Source organism: Sylvia atricapilla, chromosome 3 (genome assembly GCF_009819655.1).
Source record: "Sylvia atricapilla isolate bSylAtr1 chromosome 3, bSylAtr1.pri, whole genome shotgun sequence".
In the NCBI taxonomy this organism is placed as follows: Eukaryota; Metazoa; Chordata; class Aves; order Passeriformes; family Sylviidae; genus Sylvia; species Sylvia atricapilla.
In genome coordinates, this window is record NC_089142.1 from 134,558 (window position 1) to 155,922 (window position 21,365).

A 21,365-nucleotide genomic window follows, 5' to 3' on the forward strand; every position below is an offset into this window, starting at 1 on the left:
AGTGTGAGTGCTGAGCCGTGTGTGCCCGTGTCCCCGCAGGACGGGACGGCGCGGGTGACCTGCATGGCCTGGTCCGCCAGCAGCGCCCGGTTCGCCGTGTGCACCGCGGAGCGCGTGGTGCTGCTCTACGACGAGCAGGGCGAGCGGCGGGACAAGTTCTCCACCAAACCCGCGGATGCCAAGGTGAGCGGGGCCGGGCCGGGGCCGGGCGGGGCTGGGGCAGCTCACCTGCCCACGGTCACATCCCCCCTCTCCGCAGTACGGCAGGAAGAGCTACGTGGTCAAAGGCATGGCCTTCTCCCCAGACTCCACCAAACTGGCCATCGGGCAGACGGACAACATCGTCTACGTGTACAGGATCGGCGAGGAGTGGTGAGTGTGGGGTGGGCTCCAGCAGGCTCCATTCCTGCCGTGGGCTCCCTTGGCCTGATCCTCCCCTGACGCGCTCTGCAGTGCCCTGACCCTCAGGGGGGTCATTCATACAGCCGTCTGCGGGGAGCAGCGAGTGAGATGATCTCGGCAGGAGCCCGGGCTGTGCAGGAGCCTGTGTTGCCATCGTGTGTCACCGCCGGGGAGCCACGGCGCACACCTGCCCCACTGCAGCCTCATGTGCTGGCAGGAGTTGTGCTAAGGACTCAGAAAGGCAGTTCACCAGAATTTTGGAAGCTCAGAGGCTGGAGGGCTTTTTGATTTTTTTTTCTTTTTTTTTTTTTTGCCTAAAGTTGTGATAGACTAGCAGCACACAAAACTTCAGTAGACTGTGTTTGGTGATGTCAAACCAGACTGCATATAAACAGTAAGGTGACCAGAATGTGTAGTGTTGCTGATAGTAACTTTTGTTTATCTTTTTCTGCAGGGGTGACAAGAAAGTGATATGCAACAAGTTCATCCAAACGGTGAGACCCAGAATTCTGTTTGACTCCATTTCCTCCAGCATATATAGGAAAAGACAGTGAGAGGTCTCTGCTCATATTCACAGGTGTACTTGGCCAAACTGTACTTGACCTTTAAAGATCCTAAGAGAATCTCTAAATTCTAGGGCACGTATTGTTCATTAAGCTTCAGAGGTGTCCAAATGCCTGGGTACAACAGTAAATTGTTGTAAAACGATCAATGCAATCAGTTACAAAATGTTGGGGACTACTTCAGGCATCAATGGACAGACTGTTTTAAGGGAGTTGAAAGGGAAACAACATTCACTCAAAGCCCAACTATTTTTCACAGGTTTTCAACTCTAAACTCCAAGATGCCTTATTAATAAAGCGTAAAAGTGTGCAGAATTCAAACTGTGCAATTTCCACATGCTCAGTTGCCTCAGGTTTGTGGTTTGTGCCAGGTTTGCTCCTTGGCCACCTTTGTGTTCTGCTGCTCTGGCTCTGCCTGCCTGTGTCAGATAGCAATCTGCCCAGTAGGTGTTTGCCAGGGCTTGCCCTGAGATCTGTCTGGAAAAGGCAAAGCTGTTATGAATTCCTTGCACAGAAAGCCATCAGAGCAACAAAATACACTGCACTGACTACTTGTACCTCAGAGGCAAAAGTCCAGCAGCTGGCCCAGGCTTTCCAGGCAAGTGCCATCACCCCGTGTTCTCTGTGTCACCAAGGAAGTTCTCTGCAGGGTAGGAGGAATCATTCTTCATGTCCAAATCCTCAGAAGATACAGACAGAGCTGCTCCTGATGGAGTTGCTGGAGTCTCTGTGCCAGGCTTTCTCGAGCAGTCTGTCAGCTGAGGGGCAGCCTCAGCCTCTGGCTGGCAAACTTACATCTCAGAGTTGGGTCCTGGCTCCCGTGGTGGCTGCTCTGACTGCTCCAGGGAGCCCAGGGAATTCTGTACATCTGGTGACTGGAAAGCTGCTGGTCAGCCTCTGCTTCTCTGTCGTTTGAGCTGCTGTACTGAGTGGTCATGAGAAGAGTGTCATGAGGAAAAGAAAGCAACAGGGGTTTGGTGTCCATTTGTCCCTTTCCTGAGCAGGGTGGTTATCCCAGGTGTGGGCAGTTTTAGCCTCCTGGAGGGCTTTTTCCTTGTGTACTGCTTGCTGCCTGCCCCTCAGCTGCCAGCCCAGTGGGCTCTGCTCACCTCTCACAGGCTCAGGTGCTGTGCATGGCACATGTACAGGTTTTCGTATTTTTAATGTAGAAATTCAAGGTGATTTTTTTCTCTCTCATTAACTCATTTCCCCATACCTTTTCTACCATTTGTAACACAATAAATCCTTTATTTTTTTCTGGTGCTGTGTGTCTGGGGTTTTACCACTGTGTCCAGATTTCTCCTGTAACTAAATATTGTTATTTACAACTTTTTGAAATGTTCAGTGAGTATGAGAGATCATTTATTGGTCTCCTTTCCCTCTCCTGTCACTGGGCTCTCTAACACACAGTGATCACAGTGTGTGATCACAGTGTGTGATCACACTGGCAAGCCAAGCCTCCTGCTGAGGACCAGAAGGACAAAAAATGAGCACATCACCACTGTGTGAGGCTTGTTCCCAAGCTTTTGTTGTTTTAGAGTGGAAAACAAGAATTTGACAGGGAAGCACACAAATTCCTGGGAAACAGGTAATGAAAATGGGTCTTGGTCATTGGTTGGACATTTATAATATGAACAGTGGTTTCCTTGAGACATTTTGTTGTCTGATTGTAGCTGTGTTTGCTGAAATGAATGATCAGAGCAGGGATGAAAGATGGGATTAATAAATGAGGGTGTATCTTAAGCAGTCCCACATTCTTAAAATGGGACAGAGAGCCAGTGAGGCTGGTGCTGGTGCACAGGGCCAAACGCCAGCCTTCTTACTGACTAGAGTTCTTCAGGGTAGGTGTGAAGGGCTTTCATAAACTTTCTTGGCACTCTCTTACTGTTGGGTTTTGTGGTCAGCATTACTCATATCTGACCTCACCTCGGATTTAGAGAATACCTTTGGTTTGGATTTAATGAGCCTGTTTCTACCTGACCTACTTGGTAGCATCTAATAGCCATCTTACTTGTGAATGAAAAAATAAAGACTATTTCTTATTCATCAAATAAAGATCCAATGGACAAATATTCTCACAGCTATTACAGAAGTTGTCACAGTGAAATTATATTTTATACTTGTTGCAAAAACCTTTTAAAACAGCCATGATTTTATACATTCACCAACAGCATGTGGCAAGCCAAGCACCTGCTCAGTAAGTAATACTCTCAAAAGAGCTCCAAACTGAACACATCCATATAACTTTGTTATCCTCCCATAGTCCTCCTGAGCTCAATTACTTTGCACCAGCTCAGTATTATCTAGTTTAAGCTTCAGCATGGAGTAAGGTTTGTCCAGTATCTTCAGCTACTGAAAGGCCAAATGTGTCATCTCTCATGCCTGAGTAGTGTCTGTTCATTAACTATTTTAGGTGGCAGTGGGGCAGAAAGCTGAGTAGGGTGGAGCTCTTACATCTTTTTTTACCTCCTCCCTTGCAGAGTGCTGTGACCTGCTTATTGTGGCCAGCAGAGAATGTCATTGTCTTTGGTCTTGCTGAAGGAAAGGTAGAGAAACTTGTTTGTGTGACTTTATTTCCCTTGCTGGGCCTGCCTAGGTGTGCAGCTGGCTGGGCTGAGGAGTAAGAGCCATCACTGGGTGCCACAGTCACAGCAACAGAGGGAATACACCATGGACTTGAATTTTCTGGTTCCCAGTTAGTCCCTGGAGGTTCTACTGGATCTTTTTTCAAACCTTTCTGGAAATGTGGAAATGTGACTCCAACCTTTGGGCTTGTATAACATACTGGAAGGCAATGAGCTTCCTGTGAGTTCTTTCCCTGGTAGTGAACTGGGAAACCTCTGGGAATGTTACTTACACTGGGGGAGATCCACATCCTACAGACAAAAGCCATCCTGATCATTTTCTCTTTCTCAGGTTCGTTTAGCAAATACGAAAACCAACAAGTCTTCCACCATTTACGGGACAGATTCCTACGTGGTCTCACTGACTTCTAAGTGAGTATGGCATTGCTTTGGCCTGCCCTGCCTTGGCTCAGGCTCACACCTGCTGCTGGCCTGGCATGACAGGGACCAGTGGGGGAGGTTGCCAGTGTCCTTTTGCTGTCGCTTACTTGTCAAGATAGTAACAGACTGTGCCCTCCAGAAGGAATTCCTTCCTAAAATCTGGTACCTGGCTGTGCCACATGGGGAGTCTGGTTGTTCTTCAGATACAGTTAAGGATGAAAGTCTCCACGAGCTTACTCATACACATTGATGTATTTGAATCTGCGACTTTTTAAGAATTACATTTGTAAGCTTCATCTAACTAATAACTAATATTAATCATGTTTAAGGCTAAAAAAAGTATGAATATTCTGCCAGATAAAGCCTTTGACAAGGCTGTAATTAGGAAAATAATCATAAAGGGCAATTTAAAATTACTTTTTATCAGTAAGATTTCATTTTAACTACTTTAGTATTTTTCACCTAAAAATTGAAATGTGTCACGGTCTTAGGAGTGGAATTTTCACTAAGTGCTGTCATTTTTTGACAGATACATGATTGCTGGATTGCTATAGTGTGCTCAGAATTTGTATTCTGTTCTTGAATCTTCTGATCTTCATTAAAAATGTTTCTAAGGGAACATGATCTTCAGCATGTTTCTTTATCTTTGCTCTCTTCTCCCTGCTTGTGTCCAGAAGTACAAGACAGCAATGCTATAAAAAATGGACTTAGGCCTGGAGTTTTTGCCCAGGTGTTTTTTTGCCTACCTTGTGTTTCTTCTAGGGATTCCCAGTATCATAATATCCAGCCTCACTTCTGGAACAATTCCAGTGCAAGAGCTGTTTGATACACATTGCTGCAAGCACTTGAGAGCAGAGTCATTATTCCACTGAAGAAAACTTAGCTTTTGGGTTTTAGTAGTGCAGAAAGTTGTTTATTGTGATTTTACATGATGAAGATACATAACTGGTCACTCTCCTTTCCACTCTGGTTTCTTTTGTCTGGTTGCTTTTTACAGACACTGGCACAGGTTCTTGATATTTTTCTTGGTTTTGGGGTTTTCCTTTGATGAGGAACATCAACCATGACGGTGGGAATGGCTGCTCTGGGCAGGGATATGAGTATAAATGTGAAGTCTTACTGTAACATTGCACCACCCTGTCTGTGTTTTCCTGCAGTGTGTCGGGGAGGGGAATCCTGTCTGGCCATGCAGATGGAACCATAGTACGCTTCTTCTTTGATGATGAGGGTTCAGGTGAATCACAGGTATCCAAGATCCTTCTTAAGTGAGAAAAATTCCTATTTGCACAGCCTTCTTCCCAGCTCCAGAGCTCTGGAAAGGGATTGGGCTGTGGAGGGAGAGGGGCTGCAGGCCGTGCTTGCTAGCAGAGGTTTTTGGGGAGCATCAGTGGAGATAGAACGGTGAGCAGATGGTTTGGAATACACTGAGGGCGATGGTAGGGGGAGAATCCATGTTTTGTGTATGAGGCATAAGGCTGTTCAGGTGTCTGGAAAGATCTGATGTTCAAGTGTCCAGGAGAATGCTGCTCCAAGAGGTAGGGCTCCGTGGAGAGGCTACTGTTGTCTCCAGACTAATCAGTGTGTAGTTGTCACAGTTAATGTTGAATCTTAGGCTCACATTTTGTCCTTAGACATCCAGCCTTTCTCTTGAGCCTCCTGCTCCTCTGTGCCAGGAGTCTCTCTGTGCTTCAGCTTGTGGTGGAGGGGTTTCTGTTCTCAGAGCTTTTGTCTCCAGCTGAAGCAGTTGGAGCATGACTGCTCTCTGCCATGATGTCGGGAAGGTCCATCTATACTCTACTGTGCTGGGAGTTCAATCTCAGTCTATTTAATGATATCAGTCTTCTTACTGGCATTAGAGTTCTTCTCACACAGTTAAATGAATATAATAATTGATACATCTCTCAGTTCTGGTTTCTGTCTTCCTACAGACTAGGCAGGCAGACAAAGCTGCCCCAATGAACTGGTCTTTTCAGAAGGTCCCATACTGGTCCCAGTGGGGTAGCTGACACAGAAGCCAGCTGGGACCTGGGGCCATTCATGTGTTCAGGGTGTTCTTGGCCGTTGTAGGGTAAGTTGGCAGTGCATCCCTGCCCTCCGTACGCCCTCGCCTGGGCTTCCAACAGTATTGTGGCTGCAGGCTGTGACAAGAAGATTGTTGCTTATGGGAAGGAAGGCAGTGTGATCCAAACCTTTGACTACAGCCGGGACTCGTCAGAGAAGGAATTCACCACAGCAGCCACCAGTCCCAGCGGCCAGTCCGTTGTTATTGGCAGCTATGACAGGTACCATGCACCTGATGGAGAATTCTCCTCTTTATAGCCCTTTCTTTGTCAGCCATACACAGTTTGTAATGTCTCTGTTACCTCCCCTCTCGCAGGTTACGGGTTCTGAACTGGAGCCCACGGCGCAGTGCCTGGGAGGAAGGCAAGCCCAAAGAGATAGCTCACCTGTACACCATCACAGCTTTGGCCTGGAAGAGGGATGGCTCACGGATCTGTGCGGTGTGTATCTCAGTCAGGAGGCCTGAGCCCTCAGGTCCCACCCCACGGGGGTGTTTGTGCGTGGGAGCAGAGTGGTGTGCTCAGGGGAGGGCTGTGGACACACACTGGTCACACTGATGTGGTCACACTGATGTGGTCACACCATCACCCAGCAGTGCAGTGCAGGTGCTGAGGCCAGGACCTTCTGCTCAGGCAGGAGTGCTGCACTTGGGTGTGTGAGTGTGAGGCTGGAAAACCTTGTGGCTGTTGGTGTGATGGCTCACTGGTTGCAGCAGCCCTTCTCTTTTCTCAGAAGCGTGATAAAGTCAGCATTGCTTCTCCAGAGCAGTCTCAGGAGCATTCTTTCCTCTGGGCACCCGTGAGAAGCAGTATACAGACTGACTTGCTAATTACACTCTGTGTTTCTGTGCTGTGTATTCAACTCAACGTTCTCTTTCTTCTGTCTTGTCTTGGCTTGGAAAGATGGGTTTGCTAGGGAAAGCTGGAACTTCTTTTGGAATGGAGAATGTACACCTCCTCCTTTTAAATTATTCTAATTTTGTAATTAAGGGGCTTTCAGGTAAAGATATGGGAATAGGAATAATAGTTCTTTACTAGGAATATTAAAAACATAAATGTAGTAGTACAAAAAAATCCCAAGCAAAATAAAGAAGAAAAAACCACTTAGCAACACTGACAGAGTCAGAGTATGACACGAGACCTTGTTGGTCAGGATGTTGGGAGCAGTCTAATTAAGTTTTCTTAGAGTCACAGATATGGTTTTGTTGGAGTAAAGATGATCTTGTAGAAGGGTCTAGTGGTGGTGAGATGGGTCTGGTCTTCTTCTGGGAATCCAGTGGAAAGCAGGTTTTCCTGGTGTTCTGATTTTCAGTTTTCCTCCAGGTAGGGATGCTTGGCTCCTCCCCCTGGATGGAGCATCCCAATGGGATGGCCCATTAATAGCAGCTATTCCCCTGGAGGGAGGATGGGTTGTGAAAGAGAGAAGAACACTGCCTTACTTGGTTTTCACAGCTGGCCCATTAACAGAAGACACTCACCTCTTCTCTCTGGAGCTATGAGAGAAGCACCTTTCTAACTGGTTTTAACAGATGGGAAATAGAATACATCTTGCATTGAACCTAAGACATACCTTCAGCCATCAAGCCTTAATCTATCTTTCTCTGAAGTCAGCTAATTCTTTAAATCTCTTTAAATTGATCTTTCTGCATATTTTTTGTAGTAAGTTGACTAACTCAAAACACTAATTTATGGAAGATGTTATTTACAACTTTTCTTTAATAGTTTTTGTATATTTCTGTGTTCAGCAATGAAGAATCCTTGAAATATTTTCAGACTGAACATGTGAACAAATATTTTCAGAAAAGGGGAAGGGGCTAAGGGACAGGAGATCAGTGGAATGAATGGGGATATTAGAAATAAAGGTGAAAGGTAACTTCTTGAAGGGAGAGGGGATTAGGAGGCTGGGAGAGGGAGAAGTAAGAAACTGAGAAGAATAATGGGAAAGATGAGGACAAAGGTGGTTTTTAACCCTGCCACCTCTTGTTCCTAGATCCATGCCAGCATTTGGTAATCTTCATTTTTCTGAGAATGGCTCAATCTTTTTGTTGTCTAAAGAAAGCCAAAATAGGCCTGGTCCTCCTGCATGTGGGTGCTTGAACCTTGTTTTCCAGAACAGCTGAAACCATTGTGTTTGTCTGACCTCTGATCCTCTTCATGTAAGCAGGGTCTGGAATATCTCTTCCTAACAGAGTTCACTCACCACATGGTGTGTCTTTGTCCCCAGGGTACACTGTGTGGAGGAGTTGAACAGTTTGACTGCTGCCTTCGCAAAACCATTTACAAAAATAAATTTGAAATGACATATGTAGGACCAAGCCAGGTAAGAGAATATCTAATGAGGTATGAAATTCCTGGTGAGAATGGGATGCTTGCCAGAACTAGACATGTTTGGAGTTCTACACCAAACGTGTTCTATGGTTTGTTCATACCAACTTGTTGAAAAAGACGTAGGGGATATGCCAGGGACAGGGCTAAGGTTGGGTGGGAATTGGCTGGGATTAAAGACCATGGAGTTAATTTCCTACCTTGTGAATTTTTGGGAGGTCCTTCCATGTCAAGGTACTGAAGTGATTTAATTTCAGCCAAATTTACCTTGTTCAGAATGTGGCACTAAGGGTGAGCTGGCAGCCTGGGCACCCCTCTGTAGTCAGGGGAGAGAGTACAGGATCCTGAAAGGGCTGGGGCCTGAGTGGGTCTCCAGTTAGGCCAGTAACTTGTAAATGGCAAAAGCAAGAATTCCACATGTCTGCTGTAGCTGTCCTCCCATGCAAAAGGAATGTAAGGTTTTTTAAAAAAGCTGAGGGAAATGATGTGAGGGGATATTTAAATATAGTATCACCTGTTGCCTAATCTTCCATGGGGCAAGAGGTCTACACTGTTCCTCTGTGCATGACCTCCCATTGCTTTTTCTCACTTTCTCTAGGTCATTGTGAAGAACCTCTCAACAGGAACTCGAGTTGTGTTGAAATCCCGGTATGGTTATGAGATTGATGAGGTGAAGATATTAGGGAAGGACAGGTACCTGGTGGCCTATACCTCAGACACGTTACTGCTGGGTGACGTCAGCTCCAACAAGCTCAGTGAGGTACTGGAAAATCAGGGGCATTTCTGGAGTATCAAATGCTTAACTTCATAACACAGAGGATATGACTTCTGCATGGGAGCAGCAGCTCTATTTTCAAAGATTCATAGAATAATTCAGGTTGGAAGGGGCCTTGGGAGGTCTCGTATCAAACATACTGCCCAGAGGAAGGTCAAATTAAATTCAGATGTTGTTGCTCAGGTCCCACATATTTTCTGGTCCTCTGTTCCAATGCTTTACTGTACTCATGGAGGAAAGTCTTTTTCCTAAGTCTTCTTGGTATTTCGACTGCTGTTTTATAAGCACTTTTCATCCTTTCACTTCTGCATCTGCCCATAAAAAGGCTAGCATCACTGTATTAGAGGTTTCCTGAGCTTTCCCTTCTCCAGGCTGAAGAAGCCAAATTCCTTCAGCCTCTCTTCACTGTGTAAGTGCTTCACTTCCAACCATCTTGATGGCAGTGTGCTGAACTTGCTCCAGCTTGTCAGTCTTTCTTGTCCTTGGGGGCCCAAATCTGAGTGTTTTACATATATACATTCTAGATGGGAATGTACAAATCTTAGTGTGCTTAAAAGAAACAAAATAAAAAATTGTGAGAAAAGATTTGGTGACTGCATCCCACAGTTTATGCCAGTGCCATTTCTGCTACCAGACAATTCACACAAAATTATCCATCACTTGAGCCTCACAGTGCACTGAGTGCTGAGCCTGGAGAATGTGGGCAATAGGCTAATGTCTGATAAAAGTATTAAACAGGCTTCAAGGACGTATTTGCTTTGTTCACAAAGGTGTCACATACCTTAATCAGACTGGTGGTGAGCTAAGCAATCTCTCTTGGAGCAGGAGCTCTGACTGGAGATTTGCATTGGAAAATGTGGATACTTGGTAACATAACTGAGAATTTGGCCAGAATAAAACTCCCAGGTTTCTCTGCATCTTACTGCACAGAGTTTTCCTTTCAATTGCACAGCTACACTTCTCAGAAAGAATGAAGGCTTTGATATGTCCATTTGCTCTCTTGCTGTCTCACTGGAGTTCCTTGGAAGCAGTGAGTTGGAGTTGTACTCCATGAGGGAAGAGGACTGCTCTAGCCTTGGCTTTCAGTTTTCTGCTTCTCTGGCCACTTGTCTGTTGTTACCACAGTAGCTATTGTATTATCCAGTGCTCTACTCGAATTTCCAATCAGTTGTTCCCCCACTGGTGCTATGCTCATCAGCCACTGCTAGTATGACCCTTAAAAAGGGGGTGTCAGCTATATGTGGTGAGGAGATTCTGCTCCCACCAGTGGTAGCAGTGATTCTGTGGCCATGTATAACAGAGGCAAAGGAGCTGTTTGGGTGCTTTTTGTACTAAGGCTTGTCTGGGGAAGGTGGAGAAGGGCCTGTGAAGGGTGGGATAGAGGGAGTACCTTGGTCACATAAAGGCCTCTTGTTCAGAAGGCAATAATATACTATACAAAGAGAGCTGAAGTCTTGAGTCTAAAGAAAGGAGAGGAACCTGTGGAATTTGCAAGCTGGGAATGACTGAAAAACAGTGTTGGCAGCCAAAGTGGTGGAACACAATCCCTTGTGCAGTGTAAGTCTTGCTGTCTGTTGTGAGAGCTGAAAGCTGGACAGTGGACCCCACCATATCCATCAGGTCCTGCTGGAGCTGTCAGCCTGTCAGCCTCACCCTGTGCCATTGCTTTGCAGGTGGCCTGGCAAGGATCTGGGGGGAATGAGAAGTTCTTCTTCGACAATGAGAACGTAAGTAGGATGGGACAGAATGCTCCCCTTGAGTGGTGTGTAAAGCTGCATGTGCACCAGCAAGAAAAGTGTCACCTGTGTTTTTGGAAAACCCTGTTTCTCAGCAGTTTCCTGAATTTAGCCTCTTCATGCAGATCCTAATCTGCTTCTTCCCTGTACTTGCCTTTTCCACATGCTAGGCACAGAACAAAATTCAGTGTGTGGGCTGACAAGTTACATAAGTCATAATCCTGAAGGAGAGAGAAGCAATTAAAGAGCAGTGGCCTGAGAGGGTGTTAGAGATACAGAAAACAGTTGTCGTGGGTACAGCTTGACTCCTGCTGGTCTGATAGGCCCACAGTAAAATCCCCAGCCTTGAAGAAAAGTTGTCAGTCACAATAAGAAGACAAGAACAGCTCCTTAGTCATCCCAGAGTATTAAAATTTAGATTTGTGTACAGCAGAGTTCTTTCCTTACTGGCAGGTGTGAGTGTTTCTGTCGCTTTACTCTAAAAGTGTATTCCCCTCTCACCATCAGGTCTGCATGATTTTTAATGCTGGAGAGCTGACACTAGTGGAATATGGAAGCAATGACATTCTGGGATCTGTCCGCACAGAGTTTATGAACCCTCATCTGGTCAGGTAATGGTTACATCTGCCTTTGTAACCAGCACAGGCATTTAGTAAAATGAGCTCAGCTGTGACACTCTGGAAGTGTCCCACAGTGTAGAAGGTAGCCCCCATACATCTACTTCTGACAGTAACCAGTGATGGGTTTAGCTGCCAGGTTACCGGCTGTCAAATTTTAGAAGCACAAGAGCCTCTTTTCCTCTGATCTTGGCGCAGCCTGCCATTGCTGTTGCTGAAGAAGGACCTCCTGTGCATGTTCTCAGGCAACTCTGCATCCAGCTGGTCCTGGTACAGAATCATTAGGGACTCAGTTGCCAGGAGGACCTCCTCTGCCCCTCTAAAATTCTATACGCCATATTCTGATTCAGGAGAAGGGAGGATCATGGGCTGCTCAGAGCAATGAACTAATGTGTTATTGAGGACCCCTGCTCCAGAGGGGTAGCTTCTGGGGAGAATTCATGGATCAGAAAGGTTTGTTCTCACTCAAGGCAGCTATAGGTACTGGGAAAGTGTCACAGGTCAGAGAATTGCCAGAGGTTCTGTATACTCAGGGAAACTGCAGGGAAGTCAAAGAGTGACTATGTGATTCAAATGTGGATTTTGAGAGTAGTGAAGGTAACAGTCATTCCCTTCAAATCTCAGTGTCCGTATCAATGAGAGACAGCAGCGAGGTGTGGATGAGAACAAGAGACTGGCTTACCTGGTAGACATCAAGACTATAGCAACAGGTGACTGTAACCCTCCTTCCCCTTCCCTGTGTTTTGCCTGCCTTCCTTCTTTCTTCTCATTTTTTGTGCCAGGCAGCACATCCCTGAAGGTCCTCTGTGCATTCCCTCTACCAAGCAGCAGATTCTTGAAGCTCCCCTTTGCATTCCCTCTGCCTAGCAGCAGCGCACTGGACACCAGGCTGTCCAGCTTTTTACAGGATGCTGCCTGTCATGGACACAGCCATGGGTGTCTGTGACTGTCCTGGACCCAGACTCTGTGTTGCCTGCACTGCCTGTGAGCGGTGCATGCTCATAGACAGTGGGAGAGAGCTGCTGCTGCTGAGAAGGCATCAAAATAAAATGTCACTGCTGTTTGGTGTTCATGTCACAGGGGCTTTGATGAGGGTCTTGTCTTAAATAGGTCCCAGGCATCTGATTCCCCTGCCACAGCTCTGAATGTTGAGCACTTTGAGGTACATCAGGCACTTACACTGTTTCCTTTCTTTCCATCCTAAGTGGACCTTGTTGGTGGCTACAACGTTGGCACAATCAGTCACGACAGCAAGATTGACTGGCTGGAGCTGAATGAAACAGGCCACAAACTGCTCTTCAGAGACAAGAAGATGAGGGTGAGGCATGCAGCTCAGGCCATGTGGCAGGATGGTGTGTGTGGGGAGAGCTAGAGAGGGACATGCCTGAATGGAGGGAGGGAGGTGAGAAACACATCTGAAATACTCCTGATGTTTTGCTTACTGCTCCCTCGAGGAAGTGCAACTGTGTCCAGATTGCATGAGCTGGCAGTGTTGTGTTCTTGAGTCACAGCTAATGCTGAACTTAGTTATTATCTTGCTTCATCTCATCACACCTGAAAATGAAAGTCATAGGTTCTTCTGCAGTACGTATGTCTGTGGTATTCAAAATGCCATGTCAGTCAGGTGAAGCCCCAGTGACTGGAAAAAGGAAAACATTGTACCCATCTTCAAAAAGAGTAGGAAGGAAGACCCTGGGAACTACTGATCTGGTAGCCTCACCTCTGGGGCTTGGGAGATCATGGAACAGATCCCCCTAGAAGCAGTGCTAAGGCAGATGGGGAACAGGAAGGTGATTCAGGACAAGCAGGAGAGGTCATCCAGGACAGCCAGCATGACCTCACCAGGTGTGAGTCCTGCCTGAGCAGCCCCGTGGCCTTCTCTGGTGGACAGACTCTGTCAGTGAACAAGGGAAGGGCCATGCATGTCATTTATCTAGATGTCTGTAAAGCCTTTCACACAGTCCCCCACAACATCCTTCTCTCCAAACAGGAGAGAGATGGATCTGATGGTGGACTGTTTGCTGTGTAAGGAATTGGGAACGTTTGCATCCAGAGGGAAGTGGTCAGTGGCTCAGAGTCCTGGTGGACATGAGTGACCAGCGGTGCCCTCGGGGATCTGTATTGGGACAGTGTTATTTTATATTTCCATTAATGATACAGATTAAGGGATTGAGTACACCCTCAGTGTGCAGATGACACCAAGCTGAGGGTGGACTGACACCTGAAGGACAGGGCCATCCACAGGGACCTGTGGGGGTGCTGAGGACCTGGCACAGGTTGCTCAGGGAAGCTATGGCTGCCCCATCCCTGGAAGTGTTCAAGACCAGGTTGGACAGGACTTAGAGCAACCTGGTCTAGTGAAAGATGTCTCTGCCTATGGCAGGGGATTGGAACAAGATGATTTTTAAGGTTCCTTCCAACCCAAACCATTCTGGGATTCTATGATTTCTCCAGCCATTTTGGTACATACTGAAACAAGGACTTTCTTCTCTTTTGATAGGTGTGTCATGAGGCTAGCACAGTTCTCTCTTCTTTTTCTCGTGTTTTCTAGGTGAGGACAAGGAATAGAGACAGTCTAGGAGTTTTCAGTCACAAGACATCATATATACAGCAAAGTTATGCCATATGTCAGGTTACACCTTCCAAACCATTGTGTTTGGTTTTGGGCAGTGTGTTCTACAAACAACTGACCTATCACCTTGTTGGTAGGAGTCATTGCAATAGACTGTGCCTGGGATGGAGAGTTAAGCCCAAAATTGCAGAGGAAGGCCCTTTTTGGCTCCTTAGTTTGTTTCCATGAGGGACTTTAGAACCCATTTTCCTGTTCCAGCTCTGCAGCTGAGGGGGAGCTGAAGTAGCACGAGGTATATTGTGGTTTATATATGTCTATGCCAGGCTCTAAGGGAGGCAAGAGCAGCTTAAGGTGCTGCAAGGGTTTAAAAAGGCCTTAGAGCAATGTGTAAATAAGCATGAGATTTCAGGATGTGTGTCTTGGAAAAAGTCTGTTTCCTGATGGGAAATGTCTGTTTGCAAGATGCCTGCTCAGATGTTCCTGCCATGTTTGTGTGAGCTACCAGCCCAGCCACAAGTCCAGCTGAGCCTGTTCTCCTCTCCCACCTCCAGCTGCAACTTTATGACATTGAAAGCAGCACCAAGACAACCATTCTGAACTATTGCTCCTACGTGCAGTGGGTGCCAGGCAGTGATGTGGTGGTTGCTCAGAACAGAAACAGTCTCTGCATTTGGTACAACATCGATGCTCCAGAACGAGTCACCATGTTTCCTCTCAAGGTAAAACTCGGGAGACTTTGATTGCCTCTTGCAGTTTCTTTTTCTTCTTCTTCATGTGTGTGGGAGTAGCAAGGGTGGTATAGCAGAAAGGAGACTGAAGGGACCTGTTAGTTTCTTATGGACAAAATAGCAGCTCATTTGTCAATTTTGTGGCAGACATTGCTGGCAGAGGATGGAGCAAGGAGCTGGCTCAGTCTGCTCAGTGTGAGCTCGTTTGGAAGAGCCCTGACTGGCAGAGCTGGTGCAGTGCTGCCCTCACGTCCCTGAAACCCCACATCCTTCAGGTGAACAGGGCAGTATTGACAGCTGGTACTCTTCCCAGGGGGATATCGTAGGCTTGGAAAGGAACGATGGAAAGACGGAAGTGATAGTATCTGAAGGGGTGAACACTGTGTCCTACACCCTGGATGAAGGCCTCATAGAGTTTGGAACTGCTGTTGATGATGGGGATTATCACAGGTAAGTGCTGGCTGTGGGGATGGCAGGTAGCTCATATCACATGCCAGACACCTGGGAATCAGTGATCCATGAACACCAGCACAGCTCTCCAGAGCTGAACTTCAGACTCTCAGCATGATGTTGGTGCCAGGTCTGACTATAATGAACATCAGAGTCCTTCAGGAGAGATTTTTCAGCTTTTGCCTCCTTGCAGCTTTGTGGTTTCAAAGTCAGGGAGACACTGGCCAGTCTGGTCCCACAGACACCAGCAGGGCTTTGCTGAAGGTAGTTGTCAGCTACTTGCAGAATAAAAGTGTCCCCAGAGCAGCCAGATGTGGAGTGGTGCTTGGGTGCTTTTACTGCTGCCCCTCCAGGGATGGTAGCAGTATTCTGGAAACATCCAGGAGTTGTACAGAGTAAAAAATTGACTGCCTGAAGTGGTCATGGCCCCTTGGGTACTGCTGACATTCTTAGAGGGCTTTTAGGAGTGACATGGGGAGAAAACTTCACATGTTTATAGCCCTGTTGTGTCTTCAGAGACTTTCTTAACAGGGACTTGTATCAGACAGAATGCTTTAGGTTTGTCCCACATTGCTACAGCCTTCTGCTGATCATCTGCCTCTAAGTATCTTAGCCCAGGTAGGAATAACGTAGATCTCTAAATTCCTCTGCTCTGTCAGGCTCTGTGTGACACTTCTCTTCAGAGCTGGCTTTGTTTTCAGCACTGCTCTGGTTAGGAAGCTCCTGTCTCACAGTCTGGGATTTTCCTCAGAGAGCTCTTCTGTCACTCAAAGTCTGCAAATCTGTCTGTCTCAAGGGCTACTGCATTTTTGGAGACACTGGAAATGTCCACAGAGACTGAAGCCATGTGGAAGACCCTCAGCAGACTGGCTTTGGAAGCGAGACAGCTGCACATTGCAGAGAGGTACCTCACATCCTCTTCAGGGCTTCACCATGCTCTTTGCTGAATCCGGAAACCAGGGTCCAGCTGAAGATATGGCTCTGTGTGTGGTCTGTAATATTCACTGCATTGCAGACTTATGTGTTCTCTCTGCCAGGCCATGACTTGGCCTTTTCATCCCAGCTGGTAATGCCAGAACCAGGGGTGGGAAGACCTCTCTCTGCAGCATAAATTTTTGTTGATGGTAGCACAAAGCTGTGTACAGTAAGGACTGAGAGAGCTGACAGACATGAACGAGCTTGAGGCATTGCTGAAGCCTGGGAAGGTGAAACATGAGCCTTGGTCATGCTCCTGCATTCTCCCCTGGAGCGGGGCTAGAGGGCACATCTGAACATAGGTCTTGGCAAAATCCTTCTCTGGAAGTAGGGCTACCTCACTTCTGCTATTGCTGAGCTGAGTCTGCTGCCTCATTTCTGATTTTCTTATCTTGGACCAAAAGTGGGTGACAAAACCTGATTATTGACTAACTGCTTTGCATTTTCCAGGTGCTTTGCAGCTCTGGGAAACATGGCAAAGGCTCGATTTCTGCATGAAACCAATGTCATTGCTGACCAGGCAGCTCAGGAGCACGTAAGTCAAACCTTTCCTGCTCTCAGGGCAGTAGTTTTCCTTTAAACACTCGCATGCACATTATCTTCTGTGTCCTTGCTCACCAGTGTTATGCTGTAGATGAGTCCCTCTTCATGTAGAAATCACTGACACTGTTTCATCCACAGCTGCCAGGTCTCTCTCCAGGCTGGCCATGTTATACTGTTCTGGCTTGTCACTGCTATGGTTCCCAACTGTGTTTTGTTTTCTGTAATGACCCAGCCTCCAGCTGCAGCCCCCTCCACATTCCATTCTAGAGGCTGTTCTTTCCCTCAGCAAACTGAGCTTGCTGCTGTTACCAGCAGGGTGGGGATGGCACAGACCATTACCTGGTGCGGGCCCGCTTGGCCATGCTGGACAAAAACTACAAGCTGGCAGAGATGATCTTTCTGGAACAAGTGAGTAAAGGAACAAGGAGCGGAAAAGGTCCTGTTTATTTTTAGGTGGGGAGGTGTGTGCCCTATGTTGTAAGAGGAAAGGAAGATATTGCTTGTTCCTAGGAGAAGAGTTTTCTCTATGGGGTAGAAAAGGTGTTCCTTGTTCTGAGGTGTAGGATTACCCAGAGATGCATGGAGAGTGTGGGGGAGGATGTATATCTAAGTGGTGGAGACAGTACACATTTTCAAGTGTTTTCTGCACATGTGACCCTGCCTGCTGTGAGAGCTCCATGGCAGTGTGTCTGGTCCTAACCTGGAGTCTTTGGGTTGCTGCTTTGCTTTCCTGCACAGAATGCTACAGAGGAGGCCATGGACATGTACCAGGAGCTGCACATGTGGGATGAATGCATTGTGGTGGCCAAGGCCAAGGTACAGAATATTGCTGCACTGGGCTGTAGGCTGGTCTTGCTTGGTAAATCTTCTGGTTGGGAGTCCATTCAGGATCTGTGGTTTTTTCACCTGCTTTACCTTGCTTCTGCTTAGAAGGGCTCCAAGTAGAAGGGAAGGTTGCACTGGTGTAAGTACAGACCTGGATAATCAGGGAGAAAAGCTGCTGAAATTGGTTTAAGACTATCTGTGGCTTCAAAAAAAAAAAAAAAAAAAGGTGGTGCCATGGTACACAGGGCTGGCATTGCAGTTTCGGATAACTGGACAAGAGGCCTGATGCTATGACCAGGTGTTCAGGGCCTGCAGGATGAGCTGCACAATATCTCATCTTACACAGGTCAGCCAGGTCTGTGTTTCTCCACAGGGACACCCCATGCTGGAGAAGCTGCGTCGGGGTTACTACCAGTGGCTGCTGGATACCCAGCAAGAGGAGAAGGCTGGGGAGGTCCAGGAGGGACAGGGGGACCACCTGGCAGCCATCAGCCTGTACCTGAGGGCAGGGCTGCCAGCCAAAGCAGCACGGCTGGCCATGAGCAGGGAGGAGCTGCTCACCAATGCAGATGTCATCGACAGGATCTCCGTGGCACTGATCAGAGGGGAACTCTATGAGCAGGTGAATGAATGGCCCTTACCCACTGGGCTTTCAGCTTAGGGGCATCAGGGCCCTAACCCCATCCTCTGCACCTGTGGGACATGGGGGGGCTGAGCTGGAAGGTAGCAGATGTAATTCTGTGCTGATAAATTTGCAGTTAACATTTATGAGGAAATCCTCACTGTATTCATTGTGCATGGGTGAAGTCTAGAACTACTGTTATTAATCAGAAAAACAATCACATCTGATGGGCAACATGTCTCCAGAATATAGTGTCAGTGATAGTCAGGAGGCCCCTAGGAGGATGGGAATCAACAGGAACAGCATCATGAGTCAAACTGAAACCTTGATGTCACTGTGGAAATGTCAGTGCTTCCTCACATCAGAATAAAAGATGATGTAAGGGTAGTCTAAATGGAAAAGTTAAGGAAGCAAAACAAAGGAGTTGAAGACTGTAGAGCCATGAATATTGTAAAGAAGGAATGTGATTATTCTCTGTGTCTATTAACACCAAAAATTGATAACTTATTGTTAGGAGACAGTTCTAAAACCAAAGGGTGTTTTTTCCACAGCACATAATCATGTTAATGTAAGAAAGCAGTGCTGAGTCTGCCCACTGCTCAGTATCCTGGCCAAGAGTGGCCTCTGCCAGGTGCTTAAGAAAGGAAAATAAAGAACAGTCAGGCAAATACAGGGTGGTACTTCCGCTAGTGTGTTTTCATGGGGTCCAGTTTGCGGCCAGTTTGTAACATACCTGAACAGCTCCCCTTCCATGTTTAAGAGCTCTTAATGGATTTTACTTCCATGAGTTTGTTAAATTATTGCTTGAACGACACATAGATTTTTAGCTACAGTTTTGGCTATGAGTTACCCAGTTCAGTTAGATGTTTTGTGGAAAAAAAAAAAAAAAAAAAAAAAAAAAAAAACTGGGTTTTTTTTAGCTTGTTTTATGTCTCCTTTATAAATTATGTTTCTCTAGTCTCAATTTATCGTCAGCATTTTCTGGCCATTTCATTTCAACACAAGAGAACTTTGTCCTTTTTCAAACCTGTCATCTTTTCGTAAGCTTTCAGTTGAAAAAGTGGAGCTCCCAGCTACTGGATGTTGTTACCAAAAGTATAAATAGTCCAAAAATGATTAGACAAATTGTGGAGGTAGAGTCTGCCAAAAGCCATTAGATGTGATGATGTGAGGGCATCACAACAAACTCAGGCAGCTTCTACTGTGCAGGTTGTCAGAGATGGGCAAATAGAGGAAAGGCTGGTATACACTTGCTCTGTTATTACAGTTCTTCTTCAGATGTGTGGTCCATTCAGATACTGAAGGGAATGAGCCTTTGGTCTCCCAGCATGGCTGTGCTGGGGTTGATGAGCAGAGAGGACAGTGACCTTGGCACATGCTGTCTTTCCTAGAAGTTCCTTAATCCCTGTACACTTGGTTAGTTGGGAGGGCAGAGCTGATGCAGGAGTGTGCATGGAACTGGTAGGGTATGATGATGTGGGGGGATGATGGCTCTGGAAACTGACAGCTTCTATCTGTCATTAGGCTGGAGACCTGTTTGAGAAGGTTGGGAACCCACGAAGGGCTTTGGAGTGCTATGGCAAAGGCAGTGCCTTCCTGAAAGGTACTGTGCTCAGTATGTTCCTCCCCTTCATCTCCAGCAGGAGCCTGGGTTACTCTGGCCTAGTGGCAATGTGAAATATTGCCCTGGAGCCTGGAGATGCCTGGATGCTCTGCAGCTTTCACCTACCCTATTTTCACAAAACTGTACTTGCACATGCAGTCCCAAGGGAGTGTCTTGTTCCCAAGCCCTTGACCATGCTGACAGCACCAGCATGGATTTGACCCAGCTCTCCACAGGGTCCAGGTTGCTCCCATTGGAGCTGGAATGCTTTAGACAGTCCCCATTGCCCTCCTTCTGTGCCAGATCCGAGGTCCATGTTTGCCCCAGTTTCCCTGCTCCCTCAGCCTGACAGCTCTTGTGTCCCCTTACAGCCGTGGAGCTGGCTCGCCTATCGTTTCCTGCAGAAGTTGTGAAGCTGGAGGAGGCCTGGGGGGACCATCTGGTGCAGCAGAAACAGCTGGATGCTGCTATTAACCATTACATCGAAGCCAGGTGGGAGCAGGAGAAGGCTGTATACACAGCAGGGTACTGGCAGGGCATAGAGTAGATACCTTTGCCTCTATCAGCTGGGGGTTTGCCTGAGGGCACCCCACTACCCCGCTGAGCTGTGCCCCTCTTGCTTGTGTGCAGCAGCCACAACAATGCCTTCCCACATCACTCCCAGAGTCTTGGAGTGCTGATTGCTCTTCCCTGCTGTCCCAGTTCTTTCATCCCCCTTAGCACTGCCAATGACTCAGCTGCTTTATGCTGCTCTATCTCAGGAAGCTGAACCAAGCAGCAGAGCACTCTAGTCTCCCTGGCATATTGTAGCTAGAGGAGGTGCCTGCTGCCTGGCTCTAAAGCCTGGTGGGTTTGGTGCCAGGTGCTCAGTGAAGGCCATTGAGGCAGCTTTGGGAGCCCGCCAGTGGAAGAAGGCCATCTACATTTTGGACTTGCAGGACAAACAGACTGCAGCCAAATATTACCTCAAGATTGCCCAGCATTATGCAGCTTTACAGGAGTATCAGGTGAGACCACGGACCACAGTCACCACTGCTCTGTGTCTCCTTTGGATGTATTGAGTGTGGTCTTCTCCTGGCAGGTTGCAGAGGAGCTGTACATCAAAGGAGGCCAGACCAAGGATGCCATTGACATGTACACACAGGCTGGGCTCTGGGAACAGGCTCACAAGGTAGAGTCAGAAGGCAAAGCTGCTTTGGTGAGATGTGTCTTCCATCAGGAGGTGGCAGTGCCTTATGCACCAATACCTGATCACCCAGTTCTCTTCCCAAATACACATGCAGGGACATCCAGTAGCCAGCAAGAAATCTGTTCCCAACATTCCCATCCTGGCCGTGGCCTCTCTCTCACAGCTCCATGTGGGTGCACCTCTGGCACAAATGGCCCTCTCCCAGAACTGGTTCTATGTGCTTTGTGACTGCAGCAATGGCTGCCCATTCTTTGCAGAGCATATAGCACAGATACCTGTTTGTCAGATGGGAAGGAAATGTGTTTTCCCCTTCTTTTTCACTGTCTTGTCTCAGGAAATTGCTGTTCTTTTCTCCCCTGTGTGCTCCTTTTGGCA

The 21,365-nt window shown here is 47.2% G+C and overlaps 1 protein-coding gene across 2 annotated transcripts in view; it reads left to right on the forward strand.

The window, feature by feature from the left end:
- Positions 1–45: 45 nt before the first annotated feature.
- The window catches only part of IFT172 (intraflagellar transport 172), a 35,922-nt gene continuing 14,602 nt past the window's right edge, over positions 46–21,365 (forward strand). The window contains exons 1-25 of one of the 2 annotated variants that reach the window (XM_066314481.1): positions 46–183; positions 260–372; positions 857–896; positions 3,446–3,511; positions 3,882–3,961; positions 5,128–5,215; positions 6,038–6,252; positions 6,348–6,471; positions 8,255–8,350; positions 8,954–9,115; positions 10,804–10,857; positions 11,374–11,477; positions 12,108–12,193; positions 12,689–12,801; positions 14,607–14,774; positions 15,097–15,233; positions 16,030–16,137; positions 16,659–16,743; positions 17,067–17,159; positions 17,490–17,567; positions 17,950–18,198; positions 19,723–19,801; positions 20,173–20,293; positions 20,664–20,808; positions 20,883–20,972. In XM_066314481.1, coding sequence (XP_066170578.1) covers positions 64–183; positions 260–372; positions 857–896; positions 3,446–3,511; positions 3,882–3,961; positions 5,128–5,215; positions 6,038–6,252; positions 6,348–6,471; positions 8,255–8,350; positions 8,954–9,115; positions 10,804–10,857; positions 11,374–11,477; positions 12,108–12,193; positions 12,689–12,801; positions 14,607–14,774; positions 15,097–15,233; positions 16,030–16,137; positions 16,659–16,743; positions 17,067–17,159; positions 17,490–17,567; positions 17,950–18,198; positions 19,723–19,801; positions 20,173–20,293; positions 20,664–20,808; positions 20,883–20,972 — 2,814 coding nt within the window. In that variant the 5' untranslated portion in view covers positions 46–63. Of the gene's footprint in view, positions 184–259; positions 373–856; positions 897–3,445; positions 3,512–3,831; positions 3,962–5,127; positions 5,216–6,037; positions 6,253–6,347; positions 6,472–8,254; positions 8,351–8,953; positions 9,116–10,803; positions 10,858–11,373; positions 11,478–12,107; positions 12,194–12,688; positions 12,802–14,606; positions 14,775–15,096; positions 15,234–16,029; positions 16,138–16,658; positions 16,744–17,066; positions 17,160–17,489; positions 17,568–17,949; positions 18,199–19,722; positions 19,802–20,172; positions 20,294–20,663; positions 20,809–20,882; positions 20,973–21,365 lie in introns of those variants that run through there. The other variant, XM_066314482.1, reaches the window with a different exon arrangement.